This window comes from Heliangelus exortis, chromosome 5, assembly GCF_036169615.1.
Source record: "Heliangelus exortis chromosome 5, bHelExo1.hap1, whole genome shotgun sequence".
In the NCBI taxonomy this organism is placed as follows: Eukaryota; Metazoa; Chordata; class Aves; order Apodiformes; family Trochilidae; genus Heliangelus; species Heliangelus exortis.
Window position 1 is genome coordinate 14,811,787 of NC_092426.1, and position 24,239 is coordinate 14,836,025.

General features: G+C 41.3%; 1 protein-coding gene and 1 long non-coding RNA gene across 2 annotated transcripts; both read left to right on the forward strand.

Moving 5' to 3' along the window:
- Positions 1–8,219: 8,219 nt before the first annotated feature.
- Positions 8,220–14,040, forward strand: LOC139796701 (uncharacterized). The gene is made up of 3 exons (XR_011726105.1): positions 8,220–8,419; positions 10,753–10,836; positions 13,419–14,040. It is a non-coding gene; the product is annotated as an uncharacterized lncRNA (long non-coding RNA).
- Positions 14,041–16,826: 2,786 nt separating this feature from the next.
- Positions 16,827–20,364, forward strand: GSC (goosecoid homeobox). Its single transcript, XM_071745688.1, is given in 6 exon segments — positions 16,827–16,994; positions 16,997–17,113; positions 17,116–17,202; positions 17,204–17,549; positions 17,762–18,021; positions 18,446–20,364. Coding segments are annotated over 6 exon segments (1,131 nt in total). The 3' UTR covers positions 18,599–20,364.
- Positions 20,365–24,239: the final 3,875 nt, after the last annotated feature.

The window sequence follows — 24,239 nt, forward strand, 5'->3', positions numbered from 1 at the left end:
TGCTCGAAAATGAGAAATTCAAATATCTGAGTAGAATCGGCTCCAAGCAAAACGTATTTCTTCTTTTCTACTAGGGTTTTTCTACCCATATAATTACAGTTTGTTTTTAAAATTGGAGTTGTAGTGTAGGCAATGCCAAACCAAACAGAGCTGGCTACAGGATTTTGATCATTTTCTCTGGCCTACCTACTATATTTATTACAGTAGGTCTTCAAGACGAGTCAGAAATGCTGTGTTCATAGTGCTGGTCGTTACGTTTCAAAATATCAATTAGGAAGCAGCCTTTCACTTCCCACCAGCCCTCTACTTCCTCCCCCTGAGTGTCTTGCATCTTAAGTAAAATGTTCAAGGGAAAATCGAGAAGTTTCTTATACTTTTATGTATATTTGTGCATACATATGCACACATAAATACACCTGTATGTTTATACATTTCAGAAAGGGTGTGGTGCAGAGGCATTGGGAGGTGTGATGGGAAATCACAGCACCCTGAGCTGCTGGTGCTGATGAAGATGAGCAGTGTCTGGGGCTGCCACCATAGTTCTCTTGGTGCTGATCAGACCAATTCCTACAGCAAGGGCAGACAAAATCTCTCAGATTCTCTTCTTTGTTTGACCAGAAGGCAGCTTTTTCCCATGCTGGGATTCAACCAGGGAGCCTCGAGTCACCCTGGCTCTTCCCTGTGGTGGCTCAGAGGTGGCTGTAGCACCCTGGGGCCCTTTTGGAGTCCTGCCTGCAAGATGCATGGAGCACAGCTTGCAGTGACTGTCACAGGTATCGACACTTCAGGATCACATTCCTACACAGCCACTTGCATCCAGGTACAATCATTGTTTCCCTATTTCCCTGCTGGTTTCATTCTATCTTTATTTCTATTCCTTCTCTATTCCTCTCCGTTTCCCCTTGTTTTGCTTTGTGCTCTTATAACATAACATAAGCGTTTTACTCCATAAAACTAAACTTTTAAAGTGGATTTCCAAGCAAGATAATCCTATTAAATCTTTTACTGTATTTGAAATAGATTTGTCAAAGAAACAGTATTGCTGCAATTTATGAATGCACTGCAGCACCTTTAGGAGACAACTGTCTCTGCATTTGGAACAGGAAATGTTAAAGGGAAATTGAGAGAGAATTTGTAAGATTTATTTTCCACTACTACGAGCATTCTAGAGCTGAATCTGAAAAATAGATTATTCCTCTTCTTCTTGTGTCCAGGAGACAGTGCTATAATTTTTAATAAATATCACATAGCATTGGAAAGCCATTTAACAAGCTTCCTTGGGATATTACAGGGCAAGAAATGTTTCTCTATGAAAAATCCTTAAATGTGGAAAATAATTTTAAATTTTTGACAAGACATGGGTCACTTATTTGATTTTTTTATGAAGTTACAAAAGAGATGTCCCCAAATGCCCTGATCTGCAATGATTAAATTCAGTCTTGTGTAAAGACCTGGCACAAATGCTTTTCACCTTATTTTTATCATTTATTTGGCTTGGAAATTAGCTGTGTTCCTGAATGTATCCCTATTTAAGTCTAAATTACTTTCATGGGAACTGGTTTGGATCCTCTAATTTGTGTGTGATAAAAAAATTAAATCTGCTTTGAATAAATGGTGCTGGGTCCAGGGCAAGGTAGAGCATGGTTGTGTGGGCTCAGTGTGAAATCTATTTTAATTTGAAGACAGAGTAGCTGGCAGATGCCTTGAAGTAGGCCCCAGTTCCATTGCCTACTGTCAGAGAACAGCAAGCCAAGGCAGAAAGCAGCCTGGCCACTCCTGGGCCAGTGCTTCCCATTTCTACCCATTTGAGCAGAAAACCCTTGTGGGGAAGCTGCGTGTGGAGTGGCTTATGAGGGAGTGCAGGACCAAGGAGTGGGGGTGGCCAGGAGAAACCCCAACAGTGATGTGGCTGAGGGACAGAGCAAACTTCAGCTGGATGGGCAGATCGGGTGCTGGGCAGGATCTGTGTGGCCCCACATGAGAGCCAGGTGCTGTTTAAGGGACCTTCAGGAGGGATCCAGCCTCTGAGGTCTCTTGGTTCCCTCCATGAGCTCCAGCGGGGCTGTGTGCAATGCTCTGATTTACCACTGGTAACTTGGTTCTCTGTCCCTTGGGTTGGATTATGTCATCATGCCAGGGCATTAACCTAGGGCTTGTGCATCTATATTTATTTTGTTTTGGGTTTTCTTCTCTTCTAATGTTACAGCTTTGCCTCTAGTTTATAAATATTCCATTTAAGGAGCTATTTAGCAGTAACAACATTCCTGAGCTCAATCCAAGACTTGAGCTAATTATGGCTCTCCTTCAAAAATCCATCTCTACTCCCCCTCTGATGGCCTTCTCTCCCCTGTGGTCAAAGAGGCTGAAGATAATAAAGTGCAAAAAACTCCTACCTAAATAAACAGATGAATTAATTGGATACATCTCCCTGACAGATTAGTAAATCCCAGTCTTGCAGTCCTTAGTTATGTGAGTCATCCTGCTGAGTGGAAATATTTGTGTAAGTAATACCCTGATTTTTAAGAATTATATTCAAAACCCATAAAAACAGGAGGTTTTTTCAGTATCTTTCATAAATGGAAAAAGGAAGAGTGGCAAGTTTTGGCTACTCAAAAGCTAATTAAAGCAAGTTGTGATAAAGATACTAAAGAAAACTTCTCTTGCAACTACATAACTGTTGCATTAATTTTTCAATTTTGAATCCAAGAAAAAGCATGTCTTAAAGTATCCTTGGAAAAAAAGCCTTTCTGTTTATAGGCAGTGCAGTTCCACATTCTTGGTATATGGAACACCAAATGTCCTGGGATAGCCAGCACCCTGGCAGAGAGCCATGCATCTTATTATATGGTAGGAGAGCCAAATTTCCTCCTGCACAGTATGTCTATAAACAAAGTGCTTCTTCCACAAGCAATTAAATCGAAGCATTTTTCCAACCAGCATGCAAATACAGTTTCAGCTTTTTACTGCAAGTAATAGCCAGTGGCTAAAGGTGAGAATTATTTTAATGATGGTATTAAAATGCTTTTTCCCTTGCTTTCACAGGAGTGCAAGAAAAAAAATCAGCAAAATTTTTTTCCTTAAATGTTTCTCCACTTGTAAATGATCTGGCATAAAGGAGGCATCCTTCAACTGTCTGTGATTAAATTGTTATATGTACGTCTCAGCAGGAATTTAGAGTTAATTGTTAAGGATTGCCATTCTAGCCTTGAGACTGTCTGCAAAGAGCCTGTAACTTATTTGGGGCATTTGTGAAGTTTATTTGCACAGCACCTAACAAAAAAACCTCATAGTTTTTGCTATATTAATTTTGCAGGCTTTTGCCTCTAAGGAGATACTAGAAAATACATTAATATTATATGATCCTTAATATAAGATCTAGATATCAGCAAACTGTGATTGACCTGCTCTTATCTGTCACTCTTATTTGGAACATACAGTTGTATATTTATGGGACTGAGTAATAAAGTTGTTGAAGTAATGCAGAGAAAAGGTTAGGCCATCTTCACCTGGTTGTTTACTGTAACAATAAATCTTAGGTGTCTCTGCTTTTCAGTCAGACTGGTATTGATAATGCATTTGGAAATTTTAACTTCTTCCTGCACCTCAGTTTCTCAGATGAGAAATCTCTATTTCCTCTCCATTTCTCTCTCTCATTTATTTATTTATTTATTTCATGGAGGAGGCGGAATGATGTGTGGCTTTTTTTTCAGTTTCCTTTCTCTTCCATCATGAAAGCTCTTTGTGTATAAAAATTATCTCATACAGAACTACTTCCAGAAAAAAAAGCTTGCTGCAGTGGTGTATGGTAAGAAGGATGAAAAAGTTACAATATTTAATCAGAGATCCTTTTCATTACAGATAGAACCAGTACTAAAAGTAAGAGTTTTTAAAAAATTACTATTATATTATTGAACAGTGGAAGCAGTTAATATTTTTCTGGTGGTAACTTTCTGATGAAAACCAGTATTTTTGAATTTTCATCTCATGTTTGCAAATTAGTTTCTCTGTAGCTTCATCTGTGTCTCCCGGTTGGAATGACATCTAGAAAGGTGTCATACATAGACCTAAGTGGGGCCATCTTTTCTTAGGACAAAGTATGTTCTTAAATAATAAATGATCCTGGCAAGTTGTTTATTACCAGCAGTTAATGATCTGTTTATTAGTTAAAGTCTGTGGCTGTTAACACTCTAACAAATCAGTTCACTCTGTTAAACATCAATTTTGAGTACATTATTGGTATTAACCATACAGCAAACTGAAACTGCTGCAGACAGTTGATTTTATTGCCACAGCAGAACTGTATAGCAGGAGACAAAGGTGTTCAGCAGAATACTGGTGTTCTTGAAAAGAAAAATAGATTAGGTTGCATTTGTTTGTATCAGTTAACAATTGGCTTTTATTCATAGTGAATGTGTATTCTCTTTTTTCCAAATGTCTTTCAAGCAGGATCAAAGCCCTGTAATTCTGTGATTTCCATGTTTTTAAGAGTGTAAGGATTGCTTTTGTTTGTGTGCATATAATTTGGGAAAAAATTGTAAGTCTTAAAGAAGGTGTGTGGGATTACTATACTAGCTTGTTTAAAAAAAAAAAAAAAAAAATAAAAGAAAGAAAGGAAGCAAGCAAGCTCAGAAACCAAATGCTGCTAACACCACTTGTTTGCCTGAGGATCAGCTGGTTTTCCAGACTAGTAACAGCTACTGGGAGGAGTAGGCAGAGCCTCAGTTTGAAGATTCTAGTGTTGGCTCTGGCTCTGCAGTTAGCTGTGCTTCACTTACATCATATTAAAATCCCACAAGTGTCTTCAACAAAATAAAGTTCCAAATGGAAGACCTTGGTTATTAGGTGATCTTGATGAGAATACTTGCTCTTGAACGAAATGGTGCTCTACAAGGTTTTGGCTCTGCCTAGTTCCAAACCATAAAATACACCTATTGCAATTTTGCATCTGATCAGGAAACAAAGCTGTAAAAGTAGGTTCACTCCTAGGGCTCAAGTAGTGGTAATAAGTCTGGCAAGGCTGGATAAATAGGTGTGAGAATTACATTCCAACCCACAAATTCGAGAGTTCAGATCTGTTCTTTCAATTTTGGGCCATTTCTCATAAAAGGTAGCTCTGATACTTTCACCATTTAGAAATAATCCACTGATGCATTAGCAGTAAGTAATCCCCAAAACTTTTCTCTAAAATGTATAAAAAAATATCTCTGAATCTGCTTGGCAGCTAGCTTATGCTTAGGGTTTTTTCTATGCTGGATTAATTGAATTTATGCAAATTGGGGGTTTTTTGTCAAATATATTATTTCTCTAAGTTCTACAATGGCTTCTTCTAATCTAATAGTAATCTTTATGATTTCAAGTTAACTCAGCTAAAATAAACATAGTTGAAGCAGCAATTGGTTGAATTACTAGAGAATGTGCTGTACCACTACAACTCTTGCTGTGGTCTAAAAGGTCAATAGGAAACAAGAATTTGGTAACAATGGTGACACTTTGGACCCTGAGCAGCAGGATGTCTAGCAGAGCTTTCTGTAATGGTATTACAGTGTTTGGCTCTTTTCATGTTTGCCAACCTATTTACTGGCCTACTGAAGGAGGAATAGGAGGACCTGTGGTTTACACTCCGTGTCAACAAAATAATTTCCCTAAGAGTCAGTACTGCTTTCTCGAGAGTTTTAATTATTCCAGGGGTCCTGTGGTTTTCACCTATCCCTGCAATTAAACAATTATCCCATTGGAAGGTATTTGCAATATAATCTGAATTAAAACCTAATGCAGCTCCAGTTAAAACAAAAAGTGCTGAAGATTTGCTGAAATTCACTCAATGCCAGTGCCAGTGTAGCTTGTTTAGGGGTTTGAGCATCTCCACCCACCCATCTTACCTGCTATGCAGAGTTCATCTAACCTGGTTGAGAGAAGTCCTAGAAAATGAAGCAACAAGGGAGGGAAAAGAGGCGAGCTCAGCTCTCAACTTTGGTGGGCAGCAGCACAAACTTCCCCACTTGCCCCTGGCAGCACTGGATCACGTTTTCATCTTGCAAAGCATGTGGAGTCAATAGAGCAATGATAGGGAAGTGATCTGGGATGAAGCCGTGTCACTTGCTGCAGTCCTTGAGGATTACTGACTGCATCTGAGAGTTTCTGCTGTTGGCCTTTGGAATTGCTTGACTCACAGCATGCATTATAGGCACAGCATGATTATGAAAAGGCAGAATTGTCCAAGGAAGAAATCTGTGGTTGTTGCTCTTTGAGCTGATTGTTAGTGCTAGAAATTTGAATGCACTGACACTTTTTGCCTGAACTGTAATGATCTCTATGTATGTTTATATATGTTTATATATTAAAGCCCTGTGTTGGATGGCATGAATGTTAAATGTGTTTGTCTCTCCTGACCTGAACAGCTTTTACTGCCCTTGGCTCTACCCTGTTTATACAGTGCCACATAACAATGAGTGTTTTTAATAGGAAAAACCTCTGAGTTGGTTTTGGTAGTACATATTTTTTCTTATCAATGTGTGCATCACTATCCAACACACAGCCAAGTGCCAAAACAATAGACTCTTCCTGTACTTTTATTTTCCTTCAAGCTGGAGAAGCAAGGCTCCATTAAAATCTCACTTAATGAGCATTGTAAATGACACATCATAGTGAAGCACGTGTTTTACCAGTCAAGCTTGAGAGTGTTTGAAAGCAACTCTCAGTTTCAAGTGACAGGCAGCCAGGCTGGCAGAGCAGGGGGAGGGTTAGAGGGGAGCTGGACAAGCTGGAGGGATTGCTGGGACTTGAGTAATACACAGGGTAGGAAATGCAAAAATTTTGTGACTCTGTGTCCTGTGGTTCTTTCTTTTTATGAATAGCATTTTTACTATTGGAGTCAATCTCAGAGCACAATTGTGTGGTTTTCAGTCGCTTTGGTCACTGAAAGAAATAGACTATTACACCCAGCATTTCATAAATTGGTCCATATTCACATAGGAAGAAAATCCAACCACAGGGTCAAAAGTAATGGTATTAAATTAGTAATTATTAGATTTTCTCTGTGCATTTTCAGAGAAATGAGGCCAGTTCAATCATTAACTATTTCAGAATAAATTTACTGGTAGAATCAGTGTGCATACACTGGACTGCCTGATAAGAGTGACAGCTGCAGTTTTCCTTCTTGGGACTTCTTTGAGACTTCACAACATGCAGTACAACAAAATGCTGTATATAGTCCAGACAAGTTTAGACACATTCTGAAGACTGGCTCTGTATCACCCTCTCTTTGAGGACAGAGCAAGCAGATGGGCTGTTAAGCTAATGTTTGTGTTAACCACAGCCAGTTCTGAAGTCAAGGCATTCTGTGCACAAGAAGGTCAGATTTCTTTCAACATAACTCTTTTGAGAGCTTAATGTTCATGTTTAAATCATCTTTGAATTAAGTATCCAGTTGTTGAGGCCAGAGTATAGGCTAGGGAATATTTGTACAAAATATTTAAAGTTACTCTCTGGTTTCCCTGGATCCTGATAATGTTTCAACATGGGGCAGGCTCTTTTTGCTGAATTAGGGCAGGCTGAGGTTAGGAAAACCTAAAATTAGTGGGATTTAAACTCTAATTGCTAGACTAAAACATTAGTTGCCTGGTGACTGATGCCTTAAGAGGTCTTTGTAAAGAAAATATTTTGCAATCAAAGTAAATCAAGACAGCAAACTACCTGCTTTGGACAGACTGTGAGTATGTATATTGTGGAGTTTGGGGGGTTTTGTTGCTTTGGTTTTGTATATTTTGTTACAAAGGTTCTGAAAGTTGCCCCAAACATTTTAAAGTTTTTTTCTAACATGTATTACAAAATGTATATTCACAGGAGCTTGTGGACCCCTCATGGGTTTTTCAGTGCCTCAAGGTATCTCTCTTTCAGAGGAATGCCCAAAATAGTGATGAAATCAAGCAGACACACTGCTGTCTCCAACTGCTGTCTCAAATCTGCCTTCATACCCTGTTTAGCAAATTCTGTAACCAGCATGAAGTTCAAAGGTCTGAAGCAGCAAAACTTCAGTACAGTTACTGCCATGGCTTGTAGGCAGCAGGTGGCAGGACCTGCCGAGTAATGAGCTCAGTCGGTGCTCAGCCTCACCTGTGCCCAGTTAGGGCTGGCCCAAGTGCACATGCTCAAAGATCAAGGGCCAATAAAAGGTGGGGCCTGAGACTGGCAAAGGGCTCACCCTGAAGCAGGTCGGCAGCCGTGCTGGTTGGAGGCCAGTCCTCTACTGATCCTGTCCTCACTCAGAGCCTATCATCGCCTCGAAGTTCATCTCCTGCTACAATGGCTGTTACTAAAGTTGGAATTCTGAAAAGACCTGAAGAACCTTGCTGCTAAATACCTTTCCTTACCTTTAGGTCACCTGAATATGGAGTGATAAAAGCTCACAGCTGACTTTCAGGTAAGCCTGCTCTGTGAAACTATGGGCTGTCTTTAGGAGCATGCAGTAAGGTAGGGGGGAGATTTGCAATTCATGGGCTTCTTCAAGCTGGATGTGCAGGTGCTTGCAGTACACGTGACGAGGTGGCTGACAGCCTCCAACTGTTCTAAGAGCAAAAAGCTTTTCCATGTGCAGAGCTAGTGCAGACCAAGACTACTCTATAAATTCACCTTCTTTGTGCACTATATTTCTTGGTTGGATCTATCCCAAAATGCCTTTGTGCCCACTGTTTTTTTTCCAGATGGTAGCTAATACATATTTACTACCCTGCAGGTAAAGCACAGTGAAAAAATGGCCTAAGAAATCTGGATATTCATCCATAAATTTTTTAAATGTATTTAATTCTCAAATCACTTGCTGGTGTATGCTGGTTTATCAACTACAAGAGGCAGAGTGGGGAAAGAGCTGTTATTTCCTTTCCTCAAGAATACATCACCAATGGCAAAAGTCATGTAAATATTTATTTTCACTCTCAAAAAGCACGTTATGCCATGTCAGCAGGTAAACAAAGAAGATGTAATTAATAAAATTTCTGGAAAAAAGAACTGTCCCTGACTTTTGGCTGCTGTATCATGGACTCATCTTAGTTCCTAGTCCAGAATTATATCTAACTGCACACCACACTGACCTCCTGAAACAGGCATTGGGCCCAGACCATGACCATGCATATCTTACTGAAACTTTAGATGCAACCCACTAAGAAAACTCAGAATTTACATTATCATAAAAGAAGAGAGTTTCCTTCCAAACCGAAGGCTAAAGACTGGTCAGAATAGAAGCAGTGCATAGGAATTAGAAGCAAAGATTAAATAAAAGAGCAAAATGTCTTAGCCTCAAGACAGCTGAAAATGGATGAAGGCTGGCGTAGTATTCCTGATTCATGGAAGCAGATGGCATACCTGTTACCCCAGAAGGTTATATAAACCCAAATTATAAAAATTCCTTATCTCATGAGATGAGATTCAAAGTATAAAAAACATAAGATGCAAATTATCAAATATACAGGAACATATTTTACAGGACTTAAAAAATTTAGTCCTGATTTGCGGAAAGTTAGTTAGGAAGGGAATGGTCATGAATCATTCTAGATTTCAAGATAATGATATCTAATTTTAAAGTTTTCCCATAACTTCCAGAGAGTTATCAAAACTCTTCAATGTACCGACATTTTAAATTGTCTTTAGAAAGAGTAGAAAAGAAACAAAGCCAAGATTTAAAATATCAAGCAAATATTTTACTTCTGTCCTCTAGCAGCTTGGGTCTTGCATTCAATTCCACAAATGACCTTTGCAGTAAATAGGCTGTTGTTTTTTTCCCCAATTAAAACTCAAATGGGGATATAGTTCACTGACAATGGTGTGGTTAAATCTACAGATCTAGATTAAGGTTGAAAACGTTAGTAAGTAAGTAAAATAATTCTCCCACCTCAGTTGCTTCACTGGCTGATTCAGTTTTATCTGTCTAAGGTAACCACTGGTCACTGAAACTGATTATAGTGAGATTATTTATTTCATTAGTTCAAAATATAATCTAACCAAGGTAGTAATTTTGTAATTCCTTCTGGTGTATTAGTCTTGCTTTTTAAAAATCTACTACCCATCATTATATATTTCTCTACTATAATTATTTTTTTTTTACTTCTGGCCTTCATTTTTAATATAGTTTCCTGTACTTGAAAAAAAAATTGTAAACCTTCATGATACACATCTGGCACACTTCACTCAGAAGAAGTCAATTAGTCTCTAAGTCTATTAGTTTCAGTCATATGGTCTTCTGGAATGATCATGTGACTTTCAGCTGGAAGATCCATCTCCCTGTTTCAGTTCCAATTCAGTGTCACTGTTAGTTACCGAGCAGACTTCATAGGTGTGGGATTGTTCTAGTTCTACTGGAGTAAAAACTGTTAGATAGTATTATCTAACAATCAATACAAAATAATCAATACAGTGGTATTCATAAACTCTAAAGCTCTTAAAAAAACCCCTAGTTTCAAAAATACATCATGCATACATTACAGAAAATACTGCAATAGCTGTCTTTTGTACAGCTGACTTATTTATTTTTAAATCTGATTTGGTTGCTCTGTCTGCCTCAAAAAGCCTGTTCAGGCTCTGCATTACAAATAAAGGGCTACTTTGGGTGTAGCCTCCCAGGACCTTTTCAGAGAGAAGAGATTGTCGTAGCATTAAGTATGTACAATTTATACAACAAAGAAGAGCTTTAACCAATGTAATAATACTTGTATAGAATGATAAGTGCTGACCACACACAATTTCTGTTGACTTAATTTGTAGCTGCGTGTGCTCAGGATTTCTTGTGGTTTAAAATCCGTTGTGCTACATGATGATCCAAAAACTTCATTCAGCCATTGGAAAAAGGTAAATCAACAACAGAGGTCTTAGTTTACTTTATGTTTGTCAATCAGAAAAGCAGTCTTTTGACTTCTTTTGTTTTTAATTATTGTATAGTAATAGTAATACTGGAAGTATATACACTGTACAGTATAGTATAGCATAGTAATACTGTACAGTAATACTGTGTAGTATAAACCTTGGCACAGAAAGATATCCAATAAAATGATGATGCTTAAAATGAGCACAGTTTATGCATGTTATATGTAGAAATATCTAAGTGTACATATGTATCTACTTATGCATTGCTATATGTGACTGTGTGTATAATATTAGGAATTAGAATTACCCTTACAGAGAAAAATTAAAGTACTAAAAGCTTAGAGTGAGGCCACATTCTCTTGGAAGCTTGTGGGCTCACTGTTATAGAATGGCTCATTTGGCAGGAGAAATTTTGGATGTTGGCTACACTGAGATAGAGGCATTTCTAAAACGTGGGTTGGTCACAAGTGTGCAGTAGACTCCTACTATGTCAGCATCTACATACAGCACATCCCTTGGCATAAAAACTTTTTCTTAATTTCGGCATCATACTCATCCTGTTTTACTGATCTTAAACGTATTTGATAACAACATCTTTGAGTAAAGGATCTCATTCAATCTGCATTTGATGGAAAGCAGAATTACCGAGTAGCTGGGCTACCAAGTCCTGTTGACTCCCCCAGGTGTAGTCAAGGACCTGAAGTGTTTTCCCATCCCCTCCCCCCGGCAAAAGAAAAAAAAAAAAAAGGTATTATTCTAAAAGATTCTTCTTTGCAACACTCTGCACAGTTTAGATGTAGATTCCTCTGTTTAGAGAAAAAGTATTTTTCATGCTATATCACTGATGTTATATCTCTTTGTTTGTTAAGTGTGTTGTGTATTGGAATGTGTATGAAACCCAAAAAACCCCCTCTTTTTTGCCCTTGTTCACATTTATGGAAAACTTTAAGAGTTTCTACTTTCTTCATCAGATTACATCACATCAGACTAAGTTCATATCAGCTTTTAAATTGCTATAGCATCTGAATTGTCTACGACAGAACATGTCTATGTTGACTTGTTACAGTTCTGAAAAATACCTCCTCTGACCACTAACAAAAGGGGTAGTGTATTTTGAGAACTCTGTGTATGACATACTGACAGATACAATAAATATGAATGTTACTACAGTAACAGATTGAAATTATATAGTTCATTTAAACCTTTTTTCCAACTTCAGCTTAGTCCCAGCTAAAGCATACAGGAAATAAACATATTGAGCTGTCTGGCACCAGGCAACTATCCAGGTCCTGTTCTGTCTCGCACTGGGCTAGGCTTATCCATCCAATCAACATTAGGAGGTTTATTTATGTTAGACAGATATATTAGTAATAAATTGATTTATTCAGTAGCTTGGTGAATTTATACAAGTACAAAATCATTTTAGTTTAAGGAGACTTAAAACTGAGTGACGCCATTTCTTTCATGGCTGTATCCCAAAACCTATAGGAAGTTCTATTCTCTTTACAAGAAAAAAAAAAAAAACCAAAAACCCAAATCAAATCAAATCATAACACATTAGTAATTGAAGTCAATCAGATGTTTGCTGGAGCAAAACTGCAAAAGACTTAGAAACTGGTGAAATGCAAGTGATCAAGCATCTAGCTAAGTGGCAATTCAAACGGTTATGGTATAATTATGTACATTTTCTGCACCATTCTCTATAAAAGTCCCTTTTGATTTTTACAGACAAGGGAAGACTGTAAGAGAGAAACAACTGATATTGGTTTTCTTTATCACACCTATTAATGCATTAGACGGGTTTTTTCGAAGGCAGTAATTTGACGTGCAAGACAGGTCTGTGCTATGCCGAGGTCTGTTTTCACCGATTTGTCGGTTGTTTTTCAGAAAACAGGACAGATTTCTCTTCAGTGCTGTGGTTTATCCATTTCAGTCAGACGTGAGTGACACATTCTCACCTCATTTGCAGATTTTAATTCCAATTGGACATTGCTTTTTGAAATGTCCCTTTTCTTTCCCCCCTTTATGCTGCCACTTGAAAGTTGAAATGTAGCAAGAATGTACTGCTAGATGCCAGTTTTCTGAATTACAGGGTGACTGCTTTAGCTGATCCCAAAAAGCAAGTGTCTTTTTCTACCGCATAAAAGGCTGAAATGTTTACATATCAAAAGGCTATAGGCCAATTTCTGTCAAAATTATACATGAAGTTAAGCAGTACAAGCAATTTATTTAAACACTAGTCATTGTAGAAAAATTCAAAACCATATGCTCTTTTAGCAGTTTTTCACAAATGCATTTGACCCATGACTTGGCAAGACATGCACGCTTCATAATTTACTCTAAATTTCAAATCCCCTTGACATTTAAATAAAAGATCTTCATTAATAAAGTTTATATGAATGAAAACTTTAGAAGCTCAGATTGTTAGAGGGAAGCTTCAGGAAAAAAACGCCTTTCTGCCTCGTTTTCAGATGACTGACTTTCCTAATCAGTTCAAGATAAGTTTATTCTGGGAACAAATTACCGTAATTTCGCATTGTATGAACTTTTTTTTTTTTTTTTTTTAGTAATGATGCAATCAATTTGAAACAAACGTGGAAAACGCCGAAGAGTGATGGCATCTATACGTGAGCGATGTGCTGCAAAGCACCGTTTCCGAGGGTGTTTCACCAAAAACTTTGTCCTTTGCCTCATGCCGGCTTTCGCCCATAGAGCCGGGAGGGAGCCTCAGCTGTGGGGACGGCCCACCAGAAGCCAGCCCAGCCCAGGGGTGAACCCCCGGGGATGTGTCCGCCCGGAGGCCCCACCGGCGGGACCCCCGCACCCCGCTGCAGACCCCGGTACCGCTCCCGCCGGGCAGAGCGAGCGCCGGGGAGGCGGCGCGTTGTGCATCCCCAGAATTATTCCTTAATACTTTAAAATAAAAAAACCGGCCGATTTCTCAACAAGCGCATTTTCATAGACTTGTATATGGTGATTGCTTTGTATGAAATCGTGTTTGGGTAATAATATTGAAAATCAGTGCAGTGTTTACTTTATCTCATACCTAACAGCTTCTTCTACCCGGTGTTACACTCTTCTTAAGATCTCGCTTTCAACCCATGCTGTGACTACCCTCCAGTAACAAACAATTGCTTAGCAACACTATGCAGCACAATTTGCTTGCGTTTCATTTGTTATTACAATTTCATCCCGATACTGTGTGACAAACTGATTGTTTGTTTAACGCAATTTTACGTTTCCAAAGTTAGCGAAGGACGGATGTGAAATGAAACTCCGAGAGCAGGTTTCCGCAAGCGGGTATCAAAACCGGGGGTTTCACTGCAAGACTTCGCAGATTAAAACAAAACAAAGCAAAAGAGAACTTCCACCACTGGGGTGACAAGTTATTTGAAAAAAAAAAAAAACCAAAAAAACCCAAAAAACCAAACCAAGACAAACCCAAACCAAACAAAAAAACCCAACAAACCAATAAAAAACAGCAAACAAATAAAGCCATAACAAAAACAAACAAACAAACAAACAAAAAACCCAACGCAATCTCTTAATTCGGAATAGAGGTAAACGGTGCAGTGTGGCGGATCATCTTGCAGCTGAACTTTCCCGATCGAAAATCCCGTTGGGAAACCGAGCTCTGGTACAGCCCAGCCGGCCTGTGCCCCACCGGTACCGCGGCTGCCCCGGTGTACCGCACCCCCCAGTGCCCACTCTTGCCCCGCGGTGTTGCTTTCACCTGGGAGAAACCGAGCAGGCGCCACCAAGATTGAATTCTGCTGCAAGTGATGCCAGGCACACAAGAAATCGGCCCCGGCCGAGAGTAACCCCACCGCGGGCCTCCGCACTGAGCAGGACTTCAGCGGGGTTACTCTCTTCCCCGAGAGGCGGCAACATGGGGACAGCGCAGTGTCCCCATCGCCCGCATCCCTTCCCTCTCCGCGAAGAGCCTGGAGGCTGAGACCCTAGCGGAACAGTGACCGGGCAGGAGGAGGGGCTGCCCCTGGAGACCCTCAGGGCACCCCTGGAGAAGGTATTCCCCTCCCCGCCGGCAGTGCCCCCTCTCTCGACATCCCTTCGGGCCTGGCTCTCCCGGGGCTCCCAGCCCGGCTGGCCCGGAGCCCCGCACACCGCCGGGAGCTGGACAGGCCACTGCAGAGATGCTCCTCGCCTTGCAGCAGGGCCACTGAGGACGTGGACGAGCATCCCGATGGAGAAATTAAGCAGCGCGTTGCTCGGCATGAGGCGTGACCGACCTGGACCCAGGGTATTACTTAAAAAAAAAATTAAAAAAAAATAAAATCCATCAAACCATCCCTAAATTCACCCTAGAACCTAACTCCAAACCAACAAATTAACAACAACAATAATAATTATAATTATAAAATACAACCCCCAAAGCTACATGAAAATCCCAACTCCAACCAAAAAAAAAAACCAAAAAACAAAAACAAAAAAAAACCAACCAAACAAAAAGAAACAAAACCAACCAAACAAAAAACCCCAACAAACTCAACCCACACCTCGGTCAAATAGTTTCACTTTATATCAAATTCGCATAATTTGCACGAAGCTCAGGTATAGATGCCGAAGGCGGAAAGAAATTGATTGGCAAATAAATTGAAGAAAACGGTGCTAGTAATTTGTCACATCACGATGTATTAATAAAGTGAGAGTTAAGTTCTGGAGTTGTTTTTCTTTAACGTTCATACAAGTCTTTTGCTAGAAATAATTATTGGTTTAGATCATTCTCAAATGAGGTTTTAAATCCTGAAAAACAGATGAAAGAAAAGATATAGATAAAATGCGAGTAAGCGCTACCGAGGATATTCTTGCTTGAGGAAAAATAATGTGTTCCTCGTAAACGGACCCTAATGGCTTGTTTTCATTTCATGCGTACAATTTCCTACCTGCACTGATGGAGAGTTGATGGGGTAAATAGTCTAATCTTATTCAGTTCACCTCCTGTGGATTCCCAGTGACAGTCGTGACAGACGAAGTATTCTGCAAATCACAAGAGCCAGCTACCAAGTCAGCCAAGCGGCTTAATAAGAAGAGTTTTAGGGACTTAAAACTGCTCCATTTTAAACTCTCTGAACATGCAAAATATAGAGTTCCCCGTACCATTGCAAGTCTAGAGGCTTTATTTTCTAAAGTAGAAAAGGAAATATTTTTCTTTAAAAAGAAAAGAAAAAGGCACGAGGATGTATCAGAAGCAAAACGGAACACCTACCAGACGTGGGGATTAGAGTTCGCACTGGTCTTTAACATTTCCACCTCCTGGCTTGCTTAAAAATTTAAAAGCGATACCTGTCTGAATCTGAAAACGTTAAAAAAATGTTTACAATGTTCACGCGTCTTAGTTTCGCCAGGTGATTTAGGGAAGAAAAAAAAAAAAAAAAAAAAAAAAGTTTATTTACTCAGTGAATACGTTGTTTCTTCGCTGCATAAAGCTTAAACCAGAGGAACGCAAACTCCTCAATGCCCCTTCAGTTCTCCGAGCCGGGGGACGCAAGATTCAAACGCTGCTACAGAATCACTTGAAGGGGCAGTTGCACGGTCGCACTGCAGTTTATTTATTTTTTTTTAAGTGCTTGTTAACAAATTCGAAGCATAAATTATGAATCTGAGCTTCAGACAGAGGAAATCGCACCCACTAATGTGAACTAACACAAGCAAAGTAGGTGCATAATAGACAAGGCTAGGAGCTGCTAACCACTTCTGCACAATGGCATTAATAAGATTAACCTGGGCAATTAGCCGGTGCAGCAGAGATCAAGCCTAAATCTGGGGCCTTTCAAAAAAGACCACTAATGGAAAGGATTACGTTAATTTCATTAATTCTCAATACACAGACCCGGGGTCCTTTCACTCCTTTGTGTAACCCCCACCTCTTCCCCACCAAAAGGGGGAGAAAAAAAAAAAAAAAATCAAATCTGGTTTTGTTTGTCATCTGCATATTACCAGGAACTAAATCCAGGATGACGTCGCCTGGGTATAAAAAAGGGAAGAGGTTCAGATGGATTATACTCCAAGCAGCCCTCTGGGTTGAGATCAGTAAACAGGCGAGAGTTGAGGGGGGAAAGTTCCAGGGGTGGATCCTGCGCACACACACACTGACACACACACATGCACACGCACACACACAGGCACACACGCACACTCTGCCCGCAAGCCGCCCTCAGAAAAAGCTGCGCTCTTTTCTCTCCGATCCCTTTTTAAAATTTCTCCGAAAAGTTTCGATTTCGTGACTCTGAAGCCTCCCCCCCCCTCGCCCCCCCTCCGCCTCCACCGCAACCACCGCCACCTACCCACCCTCCTCCCTCCCCCCGGCCGGTCCTCGCTGCCCTGCCCCGGCACGGTTTGGGGCATGCCTGTGAGCATGTTCAGCATCGACAATATCCTGGCGGCCAGACCTCGCTGCAAGGACTCGGTGCTGCTGCCCCCGAGCGCTGCCGCGCCCGTTGTCTTCCCGGGCCTCCACGGGGACTCTCTCTACGGCAGCGCCTCCGACTACGGCGGATTTTACTCCCGGGCGGTGGCACCCGCCTCCGCGCTGCCGCCGGCCGTCACTGGCTCTCGCCTCGGCTACAACAACTACTACTACGGGCAGCTGCATGTGCCGGCTTCTCCCGTGGGCCCTTCGTGCTGCGGAGCCGTGCCGCCCCTGGGCGCCCAGCAGTGCTCCTGCGTTCCCCCCGCAGGTAAGGGTCCCTCCCGGGACGGGAGAGAACGGGACGCGGCGGGCGAGCTTTCTTTGTTCCCGCAGCCGCGGGGCAGGAGGGGGTGGTGGGGAGCTGGCGGCCCGCAGGAGCTAGGGTGGTCGGCGAGAGAGGGGCCTTTTTCGGGAGGGGGGTTAGGGGGGCCGCAGCTATCTCATGCAAAGCCTGTCCTAGTCTCATCTGTCTGTCCGTAGGTTACGAGGGCACTGGCTCTGTCCTGATGTCCCCTGTTCCCCATCAGATGTTGCCCTACATGAACGTGGGCACTTTGTCCCGGACGGAGCTGCAGTTACTGAACCAGTTGCACTGCAGGCGAAAAAGACGGCATCGGACTATCTTCACTGACGAGCAGCTGGAAGCGCTGGAAAACCTCTTCCAGGAAACGAAATATCCAGACGTGGGCACCAGGGAACAGCTGGCCAGAAGGGTGCACCTAAGAGAGGAAAAAGTGGAGGTATTCTGCTTCTCTTTTCCCCTTTCCAACCGCTCCCTTTCGTGTTTAAACTCTCACGGACCAGAGGTCCTTCGGTGCGGCCCCAGCCCGGCCGCGGAGAGCTGGCGGCGGGGGGAGCAACAGGTTGGCAGCGGGGAGAGGGACAGGAAGGGCTTTTATTATTATTTCTAAGCTCCCTTCTGGGGGCGGCTGGCCGAGCCGATCACACGGCTGCGAGCTAATGTCGAGAGGCTGTCGTGCCCCCAGAACGCGCTCAGCCTTTCCCACCGGGGTTGCATCTCTCCTTCCGCCTCTCTCTCGCCCGGCCTCGGAGCGCGGCTGAGGCACATCAGCCCCGCTGGGGCTCTGGGCCCTGCAGGGCTCGGGTCTATCTACGGGTTACCGTATTTTTTCCCCCTAATAATTTAAGTTCTAAACGGAACAGGTGTGGTTCAAAAACCGCCGGGCAAAGTGGAGGAGACAAAAGCGGTCGTCTTCGGAGGAGTCAGAAAACGCACAAAAATGGAATAAAGCATCTAAAATGTCTCCGGAGAAGAGGCAAGAGGACGGGAAAAGTGACTTGGACTCCGACAGCTGATACCTCTCGGGGGGGGGGGGACATTTCCCGTGGACTGTCGGATATGCTCCAGAGGATGCTACTAATCTTGCACAAGCTCTGCCTTGCTGGAGGGGGAAAATATCTGTATATAATGTACCACGCCCCGAGTTGATTAGGTGTAAATAAAATGTGTTGCGGAGGTGTTGCACAGGTAGATGAAGGCGCGTTTGTTCACCCCGGGGCTGAGGGGATAGAAGAGCGTCGGTGCCCGCTCCCCAGGGATCAGGGCCGGCCCGGCCGACGCAGTTATTGATTTAAGGAGATTTAACATAGTTTCAGAGCCAGCGGACTGCAGCGCCCTGCCAGCAGTGCCCCTTGGCCACCCGCTCGCACCAGGCCGAGAGGACATGGTGGATTTTTCATCCCAAAAGAAAGCGGCGGGAGCCCGGCCGGTCCGGTGCCGTTCCCCGTGGCAGCCCCCGGGGCCGTGCCGCTGAGGCCAGGCCCGGCCGTGGGTTGCGGGCTGGAGGGTTGCAGCAAACCCCTCTCCTCCTCCCGGAGCCCGTCGCCGGGCCGCCTGCGGTACCAGTCAGCCCCCGCCCCGCTGCTCCTTCCGTCCCTCTGGCCCAGTCGAGCTGGGGGCGATGCCCTTAGGAAATACTTGCGGGCAAAGCAAATCCGGACTCGCACTTGTTAATCTGCCTTGTTTCCCAGCGCTTTTTTCTCCCCCTCTCTGCAGTTATGCCCTGTTGAGTTTCAAGAGAGTTTGTCTTTGATACCCGTTGAGAAAATCTAACTTGCTACATCAGTGTTTAAAACTGCTATTAATAAATTTCAGGCGTTATCAGATGAGCTGATAACGCATAAGCAGAAGTCCTCGTGTGCTGTTCGTGGGGATGTGTCACAGGAAGTCGGTAATGGAAGTTTTCTCCCCTCGTGGGAGCACCTTTGCCATATAGGAAAGCAAGGACAGCCTGCTCTCATTTTACTCTACCCTCTATGAGGGCCTCGTAAAAAAGAAATCGGATCAGATAGTGAGCTGATTTACTTTAATTATGGCTAATACTTAAACTCACCTGTATCTATTCAGCCTGTCTAGCTCAGACAAGAAATTGGTTTATACAAATGTGCTCCCCATTGCTTCCAGTGGTAACAGAGTCAGCTGCTGTGTTACTTGTCCTTGTGCTTTTCCTCCCTTTCCCGCTAATACCCAGCTTTCGATGGTGTTGTGGTGTTGTGTGTGGCACAGATGTTAGTGGGACAGGGTGAATCTCAATACCTGTCTGCTCAGACAGCAATTCTTAATGCACCCATGTTTCCACAAAGATGTGTTATCTCCCTGAGCAATCTCCCCCCGTAACTGGAAGTTACAAGAAGTAGAAACAGCTGGTGTGGAAGAAAATAAGTGTGGTTTTGTATGAGTCAGTCCTTTAGGGGGCTTACACTTTTATAGCTTCTCTTGAAGAGAAGAAATTTAGTCTCTTGTTCCTCAGAAGGAGGGGGGGAAGCAAATGGATTCTTCATCTTGGATGTGTATCATGGTTTGACTCTACAGAACTCTTTCATTTTTAGAGATGCTACCCTATTGCTGTGGATGTGTATCTGATGTCTGTAAACTGTATTGAATTACAACTCAGCAGCACTAAAATTAGTTTTCAAATTACTGAAAATGAGTTTTCAAAAAAAGTGTTATGTACAGGAAATCTCACTGAGTGGATTTTTAGTGTCATCTCCTCTGTATTTACCCATTGTTAGGTTTTAAAGTGCATACTCAACTTGCAAATAAAAGCCAGGTCTAAGAATAATATTGCCCAGGATTTTGCAAATGCTTATATATTTTTTTCTCTACTTCCCATATATAAATATCTTCACTACCACACTGGGAGCTTGGTAGAGTTTTGTTTTGTTTTGCATTTTTGTGTGTGGAGTGGTAATTTTGGAAGTCACTATTAAGGACTTTAGTCTGCAGAGTTGAATGTGGGAGTCAAAGTGGATCTTGGTTTGTAAGGGGTCTGCTTTAAATCTATTTTTTTGGTAACCAGTAGTAGTTACTTAAGGTTGTAGTCCATATCTTCAGAGAATTTTGGACTTTTCTGCTGGGAACAAAGCGCTCAAGAACCGTGGAAGCTCCAGGTCACCGGCAATGCATATTTATGCATTTATTAAAACTTTTTTCTCTGTAGAAGCATGGGATGTGACATAAGAATCGAAACCTTGTGTTCCAAACCAGGTTTCTATGCATGGGATTGTGATGAAGTCACTACTGATCACTTTACAACCCCGCTGTACCTTACTCTGAGTTAATTTTTTGAATGTTCTATAAACTCTTGATTACCTGTGACCTTGCAGTCACAGCTATCAAGTCTTATTACTACATGTAGGTATATATGTGTTGAAAAGCAATTTTAATGTTGACTTAAAAGCTTTACCTTACTTATTAAAAATGGTATTTTTGCCATTTGACAGTAGAAGTAGTTATCTCATTCTTTTTCTCACCAGTGTTTGCTGGAAACCTAAAGGCTTCATTGTATTTTTTTTACACTACAAAATCAGATCCTATGCAATCTGAAGGAGTCTGATAACTGAAAAGTAGTGAGAAGATTGCATCAAAAGATTCAAGAAAGTAGGAAACTAAATGACTGAAAGCATGAGGACAATTTTAATTAGAAGATCTGCCACTCAACTGTACACTTTCATTGGCATAATCCAACTATAGATGTTTGGATTTTTATTCTTGGAGAATTCCTACATGTCAAAATGCAAATGCTATGTAACAGCTGTTGTTATTTTTCTTTTGGTGCATAAGGAGTAAAGCAAAGAGAGGAACCTGAATAAACGCTGTGTTCTGGTGTATTCAGTTCTAACAAAGGGGCTTTGAAAGAGTAGCTTGTGATGGTATTTTTTAACATTTGTCTAAGAAGGAGATTTTTTTTTTTTCTCCTTTTTTTTTTTTTTTTTTTTTTTTGGTTTTGGTTTTGTTTTTTTTTGTTTGTTTGTTTGTTTTGTTTTGGTGTGTCTTCTCCACTGAAATTTACAACATTACATTTTGGTGCAAACTCATTTTCAGAAGATTTAATATGTCTGAAAATCCCACTTAGCTATTTCTGAAATGTGATGAATGGTTCATAGTACTGATGGACCATCTAGGTTTTACAATAAGAGTTCAGTTTCTTGCTGTCTCAGATTTTTTATGAAATGCTGGACTCTTTCTAACTTTCTGTTAGAATAATTAATATTCCTTTCAGATCTCACCAAGGAGGTAGGGCAAAGGGAGGATTATAAGAAAAAACATAAGCTACTTTGGGGACTCTTGGTTGTAGCAAAGACTTGTTCCAGAAATTGCTGTGCATTGTAGGAGTAATAACTGAATAATTATACAAAGGGAGCATACACCAAAAAAATCTTCCTGACACCAAGCTGGTTTAGGTTATGAAGCATTCTTGCAGTGGGAAGCTAGGGAGAACAGCATGTAGAAAAAGTACAGTGCAGGAGCTTTCTGCTGTGTAGAGGCAGACTGAACAATCTGATGCATATCTTCATTGTGCCATCTTCATTTAGATGGCTAGAATTTATATTTCTCTCTAGTAGCCTATTTACAGCATTTATTTCTGTACCCTTGTTGTAATAAGTAATACTGGAAAGCAGAGGTCAGATTTTGTTGCTTGACATAAGTGATTTATTATCAGCTGAAAATCTGGACTCTTTTTCCTTGCAGTTTTGCTAATACTTGAGTAAACTGATTTTGAGTTTTACCATAATGGGATCCTGGGAATATAAACTGTGCAAACTCTTTCTTACACATGACTTGTGAAGCAAACATTTGGATTAATGGAAGCTATAAAAAAACCTGCAACATTAAGGTGAGTTCATATTTTTTGTGCTCCATCTGCATTTATTGGTTCTCTGGGATTATACACCATGGAGCATAAATGAACAAAACCTAAAGTGTTTTTGTTTTGTACTGTACCTACCCCCTTAGGATTTCATTGCATTTATACTTTATGTTTTCCTACTTTGGAGAGCTGGTGAGGCTTGATTTCTAGACAGAGAAGTTTAGTAAAATTAATCTTTTTCTCTGTGCTTACCACTTAACCTGATTCGAGTAGAGTCTGTTACAAAGTTAACCTTTATAGCTGCAAGATGTTAGATTGCAAGCAATTCATACAAACTTTAAAGTGACTTACCTCTGTAAAGTTCCTGACAACTTTAAGTGTAGAAATCTGTGTTGCAATATTCTGGTTTGTACGGAACCTATCAAAAGCTGAAGAATTCAGATGAAAAATCAAAAAAGTAACAAGACTTCTTACACTTGCCATTTTCAAGACAGTATGGATGTCTGCAGACAGAGACTGCATCCTTTGGGACATAGGCAAAACTTAAGGCACAAGGGAATGGATTAATATGGAGCAGAAGAAAGGCCAGGAAACTTGTCTTAAAAGAACCTATGCAGTTGAATATTACTTCACCTCTGTCTTCTAAATGATGTCTGAATAGTGGTGTTTGCATTTCTTTTTTACTCCTGTGTGGAACTCCAAAACATATCAGATACATGCACCAACATAGAAGTTGTAATTGCCCCTTTGCATTATGTCCATGAAAAAAGCCTTCCAAAATCCTGAACTAAGGATTGAATCCTCACCAGAGTCTGCCTGTGTTTATTTACAGAAGTGCAACCATAATAAATCTCTATGGTTTTCTATATTTAAGGGGATTTATTTATTCACTTTGCCACCCAGTGACTGCAGAGCGCTTTGTTAACATTGTGTATTGGATTTTCACCTGGATTACAGCCCAGCAAAAGAGATGACTTTGGCACATGGAGCTCCTTCCCCTGGGGAGAACCACTTCCTTCAACAGAGCTACACTCTGCAGGGCTTCTGCTCCCCTTGCTTCCCAAGGTGGGTGGACTTGTAGATGTGGCAGACTTAATACATTGTTTTCCTAGAAAAAAAAGTGAGGAATTGGGTGTCAGGTTCTGACAGTATCATCTCAGTAATCTGATTTGTAGAGTAGCATCACAAAGCATTGGATCTGTGCTGCAAACTATAGTGCTGGAACGAGCTTCTGAGAAGAAGCTGGCATCCCTCTTGACTCTAAGGTGTTTGAGTGTACCTGAATATATCTATATCTATTTCCTTTATTTAGGGCTTTCATCAGCCTGTCAAAGAATTTAGCTGTGAATTTTCAGGGTCATCCTGAGGTGGGGAACTACTGTTACTCCATTTTTTCATTGGAAATGCTTAGGTACCTCTTGCTCAGGGAGACGCGCAGGGATTCTTCAGCACAATGTGAGGAAGCAGAAGAGATGACATTTTCTCTATGGTGAATTTTAATATTATTATTCCCATGTTTTCCTGTATCCTGGTGGAAATTGGACTTTCCCGGCTTTCATGGTTATGCATAGTATGCATAATTTTTCCTGATTCATGAACAAATTATACATATTTTTACCATGCAAGTGAAGGCAAACTGAAGGCAAAATTAATGGAAGACAAGTGAAGATAGGGGCAATATGGTTTTGGTGTATGAAAGATCTAGTTTCAGAAGCATCAAAATGAGTGCCCTGATCTGCTTTGCTTGCACACCCCAAAAATTCTTGCTGAGTGTTGCAAGGAATGGAGTACCTGCAGAGAGTGAGTAACTCTCTGTTAAGAGTAGAAAATGGAAAAGAGTTCTTTTT